This window comes from Heptranchias perlo, chromosome 29 (assembly GCF_035084215.1).
Source record: "Heptranchias perlo isolate sHepPer1 chromosome 29, sHepPer1.hap1, whole genome shotgun sequence".
Taxonomy (NCBI): Eukaryota; Metazoa; Chordata; class Chondrichthyes; order Hexanchiformes; family Hexanchidae; genus Heptranchias; species Heptranchias perlo.
The window spans coordinates 16,654,552-16,666,280 of record NC_090353.1 but is presented as its reverse complement, the minus strand read 5'-3'; the positions used below and the strand labels follow the sequence as shown (position 1 = coordinate 16,666,280).

Here is an 11,729-nt window from a genome sequence, read left to right as displayed (position 1 = left end):
AAATCTATACAGCTTTGAGCTTCACTAATAGCCTTTCATGTGGAACTTTGTCAAATGCAAGATACAAAATATCGTGGGACATTCCACAATTCAGTTGGGCTGTCACTTCCTCAAATAGGTCAGGGAGGTTGGTCTGGCAGGATGTGCTCTTTGTGAACCCATGTTGAATGCTGTTTGCTAGGTTACTATTGTACACATACTCCTCAAGTTTACTCCTGGTAATCAATCCAACTATTTTTCATAGGACTGAAGTAAGACTAATGGGGTTGTAGTTCAATGTCTCTGTTTTGCTGTTTTGAATGTTGGCACCATGTTGGTCCGTTTTCAATCTACTGGCGCTACTCAAAAATAATCAGAGATTTAATAAATGTGTCCTGTACAGTGCGCTTATTTTTCCTACTTGGCAGACTAATGACACATATTCTTCCAAAGTCCGGACATGCTTGGAGACTTTAAAGCTGATTCTTTAGATTTGTTTCATGATTATTGCCTTTGTATTATGTAGAGTTAAAAAAAAGGTTAATTCTGAAAGGGGACGAGAAAGGATGGGGCAGAGAGTATGATGGTGGCTTGAGTTCTGAAGATTGGTTAATTGCTGATGAAAATGCAATAGAAACCTTATTAATTGTTGCATTGCCACCAGATGCAAAAGTACTGGTTTACATTTTAGAAATTCCTGGACACACCATCCAAAAACACCTCTCCACCTTCAAAATCCTTCTCAAAATCCAACTTATCAGTAAAGCTTTAGATTATCTCTCCTAACTCTTGCCCTTTCCTTTAACCCTATGTTTCACATCCCACCCCGAAAATACCTCCAGGATGTTTTCTGTGTTGAAGGTGCTTTATAACTGTAAGTTGTTAGTTGCGACTAGCATGGACGCATTTAAGGGGAAGCTGGATAAACACAGGAGGGAGAAAGGAATGGAAGGGTATGATGATAGGGTTAGATGAAGTAGGGAGGGAGGAGGCTCGTGTGGAGCATAAACACCGACATGGACCAGTTGGACCGAATGGCCTGTTTCTGTGCTGTACATTCTATGCAATAGTTGTTGTTCGGTCCAAATCCGGACAGGTGCCAACAGCTGGTGCCACAGGGGCTACATCGGCGAGCCGAGGGATTGATGGTGACGGGTAAAGCCTGGACTCGGTCATTTCACTCCGGTGTACAATTTGGCAGCAATCGAGCCCCACTAACACTTAGCAGAAGGGTGAGGAGGTCTGTCCAAACTAAAATGTAAAGAAATAAATTGCTGAGGTGAGGCCGCAGGTTTAATTCCCTCCACCGACGGTTGCTATGCGCGCCCTCCTCCGGCTCTTCGTTTCCAATGCACAGCAAGGCGCGCTGTGATTGGCCTGGCGCGGGCCAGTGAGAGGCCGCGATGCTGAATGTGGTTCAGGAAAGAAGATGGCGACGGTAGCAAGGGCGAGTGTGAGAGCGGTGAGCGGTCGTAGGTTGAGGCTGCCCACTAGAGCCGCCCTACTGCTGGTAAGAAGCCCGGGTGGCGGTGGTTATACCACGGAGTGAGGTTGAGGTCAGGAATTAACGAGCGTTCGGCGCTGAGAAGTTTTTAAGAATTCTGGGCGTTTCCAGAGGTCCCGGGACCGAGTCTCCACCCCTCGCACAGAGAGCTGGACACGGGCCCCTGAGGGGTGGGGGGTCAGATTTCAACTGTGTTTTTGCTGACGAAAATTCATCCAAATTTTGAGTAATGAAAAGGGTAGTGAGAGGCCCAGGTTTTAATTATGATCCCCCCCCCCCCCCCCAAGTGATGTATTCGTTGGTATCCAGGTATTTCAGTGACATTTCACTCCTTGGGATCTGATTTATATTCTAGAACTTTCTGGACACTGTACTCCAAAACTGGACTGTGCTACCAGGTATTGTATAAATCCACAAAACATATTTAAGTATAACAACTGAACTTTAAAAAAAAAACTACTCTTGTACATATGTCATAATAAGGACATTTTTTGGTAATTTTCTTTTGGCTTGAAATAATTGGATGTGAGACTCTAAAGTTTATATAACAAAACCTACCTAGTTGTCTTAGTATAGACTGGTATGTTACTTGTATACTTTGTCTTTCACACAACAGTATCACTGTCACACTATCATTGTTGGAAAATAATCTCTTAATAACAGAAAGGAAGGTAATCGGTTGACCACACCTTCCTTCTCCAACGTCTCTTCTGTCGTCCAGCTGGGTGGAACTGTGCTCGCCTGGTTCCATTCTTATCTATCCAATCGTAGCCAGTGAATCACCTGCAATGGTTTCTATTCCCACTCCTGCACCGTTACCTCTGGAGTCCCCCAAGGATCTATCCTTGACTCCCTCCTATTTCTCATCTACATGCTGCCCCTGGGTGGCAACATCTGAAAACACGACGTCAGATTCCACATGTACGCTGACGACACCCAGCTCTACCTCACAACCACCTCCACTGTGTCTCATTTGTCACATTGCTTGTCCGAAACTGGATGAGCAAAGATTTCCTCCAACTAAATATTGGGAGGACCGAAGCCATTGTTTTTGGTCCCCGCTGCAAACTCCGTTCCCTAGCCACTGACTCCATCCCTCTCCCTGGCCACTGTCTGAGGCTGAACCAGACCGTTCGCAGCCTTGGCATCCTATTTGACCCTGAAATGAGCTTCCAAACACATATCCACTCCATCACCAAGACTGCCTACTTCCACCTCTGTAACATTGTTTGTCTCTGCCCTTGCCTCAGCTCATCTGCTGAAACCCTCATCAATGCCTTTGTACTTCCAGACTAGACTTTTTTTTAATTCATTCATGGGATGTGGGCGTCGCTGGCGAGGCCAGCATTTATTGCCCATCCCTAATTGCCCTTGAGAAGGTGGTGGTGAGCTGCCTTCTTGAACCGCTGCAGTCCATGTGGTGAAGGTTCTCCCACATTGCTGTTAGGAAGGGAGTTCCAGGATTTTGACCCAGCGACGAAGGAACGGCGATATATTTCCAAGTCTGGATGGTGTGTGACTTGGAGGGGAACGTGCAGGTGATGGTGTTCCCATGTGCCTGCTGCTCTTGTCCTTCTAGGTGGTAGAGGTCGCGGGTTTGGGAGGTGCTGTCGAAGAAGCCTTGGCAAGTTGCTGCAGTGCATCTTGTGGATGGTACACGTTGCAGCCGTGGTGCGCCGGTGGTGAAGGGAGTGAATGTTTAGGGTGGTGGATGGGGTGCCAATCAAGCGGGCTGCTTTGTCCTGGATGGTGTCGAGCTTCTTGAGTGTTGTTGGAGCTGCACTCATCCAGGCAAGTGGAGAGTATTCCATCACACTCCTGACTTGTGCCTTGTAGATGGTGGAAAGGCTTTGGGGAGTCAGGAGGTGAGTCACTCGCTGCAGAATACCCAGCCACCTGCTCTTGTAGCCACAGTATTTATATGGCTGGTCCAGTTAAGTTTCTGGTCAATGGTAACCCCCAGGATGTTGATGGTGGGGGATTCGGCGATGGTAATGCCATTGAATGTCAAGGGGAGGTGGTTACTCTCTCTTGTTGGAGATGGTCATTGCTTGGCACTTGTCTGACGCGAATGTTACTTGCCACTTATCAGCCCAAGCCTGGATGTTGTCCAGGTCTTGCTGCATGCGGGCTCAGACTGCTTCGTTATTTGAGGGGTTGCGAATGGAAGTGAACACTGTGAAATCATCAGCGAACATCCCCATTTCTGACCTTATGATGGAGGGAAGGTCATTGATGAAGCAGCTGAAGATGGTTGGGCCCAGGACACTGCCCTGAGGAACTCCTGGGGCTGAGATGATTGGCCTCCAACAACCACTACCATCTTCCTTTGTGCTAGGTATGACTCCAGCCACTGGAGAGTTTTCCCCCTGATTCCCATTGACTTCAGTTTTACTAGGGCCCCTTGGTGCCACACTCGGTCAAATGCTGCCTTGATGTCAAGGGCACTCACTTTCACCTCGCCTCTGGAATTCAGCTCTTTTGTCCATGTTTGGACCAAGGCTGTAATGAGGTCTGGAGCCGAACCCAAACTGAGCATCGGTGAGCAGGTTATTGGTGAGTAAGTGCCGCTTGATAGCACTGTCGACGACAACTTCCATCACTTTGCTGATGATTGAGAGTAGACTGATGGGGCAGTAATTGGCCATTTGGTCCAATGGTCCACTGGCTGGCCTCCCATCTTCCACCCTCCATAAACTTGAGCTCATCCAAAACTCTGATGCCTGTATCCTAACTCGCACCAAGTCCCGTTCACCCATCACTCCTGGGCTCGCATCACTCCTGTGCTCGCTGACCTACATTGACTCCTGCTCCGGGAACACCTTGATTTTTAAAATTCTCATCCTTGTTTTCAAATCCCTCCATGGCCTTGCTCCTCCCTATCTCTTTAACCTCCTCCAGCTCTACAACCCTTCGAGATCTGCACTCCTTCAATTCTTGCCTCTTGTGCATCCCCGATTCTAATCGCTGCACCATTGGCGGCTGTACCTTCAGCTGCCTAGGCCCTAAGCTCTGGAATTCCCACCCTAATCCGCCCTGCCTCTCTACCTCTCCTCCTTTTAAGATGCTCCTTAAAATCATCTGTCCTAATACCTCCTTATGTGGCTCGATGTGAAATTTTGTTTAATAATGCTCCCGTGACATGCCTTGGGACATTTTACTACGTTAAAGGCACTATATAATTTCAAGTTGTTATGCTGGCCTCTTCTGACATGCAACCAGAAATATACAAGCAGCCATCTGTACCCTCTGATTGACTTCCAGTTCACAAGCAGCTACAGTTACCTGGATTTGCTCATTTAGACTGCTTCCCCACGGTGGATACCCAAGCTGTGGTTTTAAAGAGACAGGCTAGGTTAAACACAGGTCTACCGTAACAGTTAAAAGTCACAACTTTGCTTCAGACTCCTCATGAGCAATGCATGGGAGATTAGCTGGTACTGTAATACTTTCTAACCACCTTTGTGATGCTGTTTAATTAATATTGCATTTATATAGTGCTTTATCAGGTAAAAATATGTGATTGGTGTTGGTTGAGAGAGGATTGGAATGCTGTAGAATCTTTAATGCTCATCTGGAACAGGCAAAGGGCCTCCTCTGAACGATAACATTTCTGACAATTCAGCACTTCCTTAGTATCACATAACAGGAGTCAACTAGTCTCCCCTCAAATCTGCTCTGTCATGTTTGCTAAGAAAGGTGAGAGAGAGAGAGAGAAACCAGGAAATTATAGACCTATTGGTCTAACATCTGTTTATGAGGAAGTGATTGGAATCTATAATTAAGGAAAGAGTGAATGAGCACTTGGAGAAATTTGAGCAGAGTAGAGAGAACCAACATGGATGTATAAAGGATAGGTCATGTCTAACAAACCTAATTGAATTTTCTGAGGAAGTAACTAAAGTAGTAGATTGGGGAATGTCTATGGATATAGTTTATATGGACTTCCAGAAGGCATTCGATAAGGTTCCACATAAGAGAATCATAGAATTGATGGCAAATTATTGACCTAGTTAGGAGATTGTTTAAGCTGTAGAGGGAGTAGAGATAATGGGTATGTACTTGAATTGGAAAGATGTGTCTAGTGATGTTCTACAAGGATCTGTGCTGGGGCCTGAACTATTCACTATATTAATGACTTGGATAACACAATAGATCCAAGTTTGCCGATGACAGAAAGATTAGTGGCATAGTAAATAGACGGGAGCATAAAATTAAAGAGACATTGATAGATTAAGTGAGTGAGCAAAATTGTGGCAGATGGTTTTTAACTTAGGTAAATGTGAGGTCATCCCTTTCGGACCAAAAAAGGATAGATCTGAGTTTTTTAAATGGTGAGAAGCTAGGATCAGTGGAGCTCCAAAGAGATTTATGGTCCATGTACACAGAGCACTAAAATGTCGTCGTCAGGTGCCAAAAATAATCAAAAAGGCTAATGGAATGTTAGCCTTTATAACCAGAGGGCTAGAATATAAAGGGGAGGAAGTTTTGCTACAGCTATACAAAGCCCTGGTTAGGCGACATCTGGAGCACTGTGTACAGTTTTGGGCACCGCACTTTAGAAAGAATATATTGGCCTCGGAAGGAGTGCGGCGCAGATTCACCAGAATGTTACCAGGGCTCCACGGGTTAAATTATGAGGAGATTACATAAACTAGGCTTGTATTTGCTGGAATATAGAAGGTTAAGGGATGATTTGATGTTTTTAGGATTTTAAAAGGAATTGAGGATAGATAGGGTAGATAGAGAGAAACTTTTTCCGCTGATGGGGGAGTCTAGGGTGAGGGGACATAACATTAAAATCAGAGCCATGCCATTTCAGGAGAGAAGTTAAGAAACACTTCTTCATGCAAAGGGTGGTAGAAGTGTGGAACTGTCTCTCTCAAAAAGCAGTAAATGCTAGTTCAATTAATCATTTTAAATCTGAGATCGATGGATTTTTGCTGGCCAAGGGTATTAAGGGATATGGAGCCAAGGCGGGTGGTTAGAGGTAGGATACAGATCAGCCATGATCTCATTGAATGGCGGAACAGGCTCGAAGGGCTGAATGGCCTACTCCTGTTCCTATGTTATCTGTAGCAGCTCTTTATCTTTTTCATCCTAATTCTTTTTCTTTTCTATATATTCCATAATCCTCTCACTTCCCAAATAAGTATCTATCTCCCTCTTAAACACCAACCAGTTCTGTATCTAAGGCCTTCTGGAGCAGTGTGTTCCACATTCTCACAATTGTTTGTGAAGTTTTTATTAGATTTGCTTTTAAGCTGTTAAACTCATTCTAAGATTATGTCACTTTGTTCTAGATATTTAATGTGCCTGAGTTGCTTGACCGATATAACAATAGTACTAAACTTGCCTTTTAGTTTCTCAATTATTTGTTGAAATCAGCTTTTATGACCAGTTTTACCATCTCCGAGACAGTTTTGCAACTCCAGTCTGACCTGATCTGTATATCATCTGCTCCGTTTTCAACAACTGTCTTTGTACATTTGTTTTTCATTTTCAGACTTCATCTGCTGTCAGCAGAATTAAAAATCTTCTGCAACACAGACCAGAATGTGTAAGTAAAATTGCACTTTTTAAAAATCAGATTTTGCACCCCTGACAGGAACACTTATCTGGCCTGTTAACTATGCTATGAGTGACAATCATAATTGTAACTCCTTGTGAGGAAGGGGTGGATTTCGTGCTTGTTTAGGTGAGACTGTCAGTGATAAGAGTTTAACCCCTTTTTGACACCCGATGTCAGATGGAACTGAGCATTCTCTGGTCAGGTATAGTGTAGGTCAGATAGTGGGCAATGGTCTTGACTGCCCAGCTGTGGAGGAGCACCCTCTGTTATAACAATGAACCTTCTGTTTCCCATGCCAGGTGTCCCTACCATCTCTGAGTGAGACGGCAACATTATGGATAATTTTAGTCCATGGTTTCCAGTCCATCAGGGACTGGCTGAAATGGACTCTTTTAATTTCCTGTTAGAGGAGTCTCAGCCTGATTTATTTTAAAATCCATGTCCCAGAGGTGAAAGGACAGTATCTAACCCACTGTGATACCCAGTTCCTCTCGTTTTATTTATTCTTCTAAGATACAGTACTTAGATCCAGTTATCTACCTCTTTGGTATCAGGAGTTATCAATCCAGACTAAAATTAACAATCGTACAGAAACCAATGTATATGTTTGTTTAGCTCCCTCTCACCATTGGGCTGAGTAACTCCTGAGCCAATTCCACTGATTTTGTAGGATGTATTAGCTGAACAAGAAATTAATGTCAGAATCAATCATTCCTTTGTAACTGATTTTGAGAGTTAAACCAAATAAAAGTTGCATTGGTCCTGTTGCCCTGGTATCATATTAACAAGCAGCCTCTGGAGCTTGTCATTTCAGTCCCCACCACTTAAAGCGGGCACGTTCATGCGAATGTGAACTGCCCGCTATATGCAATGACCAGTATAATGTGGTAGCGCTATTACAGTACTCCAATATATAACAAGAATGTTCCTTCCGTTTAGTGACCTTTTGCTCAGTTATTTCCAGCTCCTCTCCAGCTTTATTTAAACTGCAGTCAGTGCTTAGTAGAAACTATAACCCCCACACCTAGAGGGGATTAGAAGGGTTGAAGTATACAAAAGGTTAACACGGTGTTATTTACTTACTTATGTTCTTGCATTCAGTGCACCGTAATAAGATGCGAACTAGGGAGTAAGCACAGCTGTTTCTGCCCAAAATAAACAGAGCACTTAAGACGCTATAATCGGCAACTTTGAAATTGACGTTATGCAAATAGATAACGGTTATCGCTTTTTGGCCAATATGAAGGACCACCCGTTTTAAATGTAAATGTTTTAAGTGTTGGGGACTGTATGCACGTTTGAAACACTCAACAGTATAATCAGAATCTGCAGAATTTAAACTATTAAATTTAACTAATTACTATGAAGTCTGTAAATAAAAATTCAAATTTCTCCTATGACCCTGGAGAAAAGGTGTTCCGTATTCTTGAAGGTTCCAAGGGGTATCAATAAACTGAACCCTAATAAATTGTTTGACAAAACCACACACTCTGTAATGTGGAGGCACAGACTCGAGGGAAGGTGAACAGACAGTTGGGTTTAACGTCTTCACGTAGAGGGTAGTGAAAGTGTTGAACAGGCGTCCATGGAGGCAGTGGAGCCTAATAGTGTCAGCCGATTTAAGAGGGAGCTGGATAGTATTTTGAAGGCTGTATTTTTTCAATTTTGGGACCGATGAACTGGACTGTGATGGTACTTTCCAGTCTTTACGTACCTGTGCCCCTGTACAATCACTTCCCAGGGAGAATGGACTTAATCTAACTGCATGACTTTTATTCACTTCACAAGGCACAAGTGTGATGGAATACTCTCCACTTGCCTGGATGAGTGCAGCTCCAACAACACTCAAGAAGCTCGATACCATCCAGGACAAAGCACCCCCCTAATTGGCACCCCATCCACCACCCTAAACATTCACTCCCTTCACCACCGGCGCACCGTGGCTGCAGTGTGTACTATCCACAGGATGCACTGCAGCAACTCGCCAAGGCTTCTTCGACAGCACCTCCCAAACCTGCGCCCTCTACCAACTAGAAGGACAAGGGCAGCAGGCACATGGTAATAACACCACCTGCACGTTCCCCTCCAAGTCACACACCTTCCCAAGTTGGGAGATATATCGCCGTTCCTTCATCGTCGCTGGGTCAAAATCCCGGAACTCCCTACCTAACAGCATCGTGGAAGAACCTTCACCACACGGACTGCAGCGGTTCAAGGCGGCGGCTCACCACCACCTTCTCGAGGGCAATTGGGGATTGGCAATAAATGCTTGCCTTGCCAGTGATGCCCACATCCCATGAATGAATGAAAAAAATTAATCCACATGTAGAGTCATATTTTCATTCCAGTTTCTAGTTTCATTCCAATAGTTATTCTGTAAAGGGTACATACTGTGTTGACCCTGCTTTAATGCAATTTGCCTTGATGCTGTTCAGAGGGTTTTCCTTTCTGCTCTTCAGATTGGTTTGAAAGTTGGAGTCCGCTCTCGTGGCTGCAGTGGTCTCTCATATGTGATAGAATATGCGACAGAGAAGGGAAAGTTTGATGAAGAAGTTAATCAGGATGGTATGTAATATTGCCAATTTCTAATCCATGGCAAAATGTTGTTGTTCAAGCATTCCATGTTTTTTTATTCAATCTTAAGCTGAAAATTCCCAGTTTGTTGGGAGTGTATTTTTCTTTCACTAGGTACGTTAGCTTCAGGGCCTCATTTCTTCAACATTCCCAGGCGTATAGTTTGAGACAAGTGAACTGCTGCAAGGGCTTGCTAGTGGTAACGCAGTAGCTTCAGAGAGTATGAGAGAGCTGGGCTGATGCTGGTGTGTGTTTGGGGTGTAGGCCCTTGTCTCCACAATCATATATTACAAGAAATGTAGTACTTGTATAAACAGAATAAGATATTTGAATAAGATATACCTCAAGATCTTTATCTTTTGACTCAATCACACAGTGTCATAGGGGACAATTGTCAGTTGTAAGCTGTTGACTATTCTATCAATGGATAGCATTTTTAAAACTGGTTTGTTCCTCACTAATATTATTCAGTCTATTCATCATCTTTTTCTTTGCAGGTGTGCGTGTGTTCATTGACCAGAAAGCACAGTTAACCCTGCTGGGAACGGAGATGGATTTTATTGAAACAAAACTCTCTAGTGAATTTGTTTTCAATAACCCAAATATTAAAGGAACATGTGGATGTGGTGAAAGCTTTACTGTGTAAATATTTTTTTTTAAATATAGGAAATGTTTATGTAAGTGGTTTGTGACTGTATAGATAAGCTTTGAGGTGTTCCCAAACTCCTATTTAAACTATATATGGATATCCTGTATTATTTGCATTTGTCACTCAGTTGCAGCGTGCATTAGTGCTTAAAGTCCTTTTTGTCGACTAGAATTGAATTGTCCTCCTATTGGGCTTTTTGTATGTTGAAGAAACTGTTGTGGTTGTATCTTGTACTGTAGGCGTCCAATTGGGAGAGCTGTTTACTTGCACTAAAACAAAACGTTACCACCTCCAATTCTGCCATCCTTTATCTGTCCTAAAGAATGATTATTGCTGCTACCTTGCTGAATCACGCACAGTTCTTTGGTGGAGGTAATATGTATATAAAACTCTGAATCCTAGGATTTAACATCATTATGGATGGGGAAGGGGAAATCATTGTTCAAAAGAGTATCTTTAAAACTTGCATTGTCGCTGTGGGTTAGGTGGCAGTTGTTCTTTTTCCTGGATTTACAGTTGGACATGTGAACTCTGGGTTTTTTGCCTTCAGTTTAAAATTTTAATCTAAAGCCACGTACGATATGACATTTTTTTGTGTAAATTTTCAGAAGTGCCTGATTCAACAAATAAAATAAGACACTTAACTGCACTGTGGCAATATAGTGACTTGTAGGTATAATTGTCTGTGCTATTATTGCATGAATTAACATGTTCCCCAAACAAATGGGTAATAACTGTTAAACTGGCATGGACAGGAATTTGTGTTGATGCATAAGTCGACCAAATAGTGACCACAAAGTTAAACCGACATCTTTGTACACAATTTTGTAATTTAAAATTTCAGGCACTTACTGGGACTTGTAGCAAGCTACAAATTTGAAAATAATTTGCTGTATATATGAGTTTCCAAACCAACAACCCAAACACTCGCACAAGTCACAGTTTATTTTTATGCTGTGTATCCATAATCTGTATTGTGGGAAAATAAAGTTGGGAATTCAGCAAAGTTTCTTCGGTCTCATTCTTTTTCAATTTTACATAAGCAATTAGGTTCAGAAAACACCCACTTGAAAGGGAGGGTGAAGATGCAAGGAAGGCCGGAGTCAGAGAAACAACACTCTGCTGGGGAGATAGCCCTGGACGCAGCAAGACCTGGACAACATCCTGGCTTGGGCTGATAAGTGGCAAGTAACATTCACGCCAGACAATGACCATCTCCAACAAGAGAGTGTCTACCACCTCCCGTTGACATTCAACGGCATTACTATAGCAGAATCCCCCACCATCAACATCCTGGGGGTCACCATTGACCAGAAACTTAACCGGAGCAGCAACATAAATACTGTGGCTACAAGAGCAGGTCAGAGACTGGGTATTCTGCGGTGAGTAACTCACCACCTGACTCCCCAAAGCCTTTCCAACATCTACAAGGCACAAGTCAGGAGTGTGAT

The 11,729-nt window shown here is 43.4% G+C and overlaps 1 protein-coding gene across 1 annotated transcript; it reads left to right on the top strand.

Annotated features, from left to right (window-relative positions):
• Positions 1 to 1,375: 1,375 nt before the first annotated feature.
• On the top strand, positions 1,376 to 11,284 carry LOC137299432 (iron-sulfur cluster assembly 1 homolog, mitochondrial-like). Its single transcript, XM_067968169.1, has 4 exons — positions 1,376 to 1,489; positions 6,990 to 7,043; positions 9,515 to 9,620; positions 10,127 to 11,284. The coding sequence occupies exons 1-4, from the start codon at positions 1,409 to 1,411 to the stop codon at positions 10,273 to 10,275; spliced, it is 390 nt and encodes a 129-aa protein (XP_067824270.1). The 5' UTR covers positions 1,376 to 1,408; the 3' UTR covers positions 10,276 to 11,284.
• Positions 11,285 to 11,729: the final 445 nt, after the last annotated feature.

What these genes read in the sequence shown, in the direction of transcription:
- LOC137299432 (XM_067968169.1), top strand. Translation starts at nt 1,409, where the DNA reads ATGGCGACGGTAGCAAGGGCGAGTGTGAGAGCGGTGAGCGGTCGTAGG. An exon ending in CTAGAGCCGCCCTACTGCTG is followed by an intron (nt 1,490 to 6,989) that starts GTAAGAAGCCCG and finishes TTTCATTTTCAG; the next exon opens with ACTTCATCTGCTGTCAGCAG. An exon ending in TGAAGAAGTTAATCAGGATG is followed by an intron (nt 9,621 to 10,126) that starts GTATGTAATATT and finishes TTTTCTTTGCAG; the next exon opens with GTGTGCGTGTGTTCATTGAC.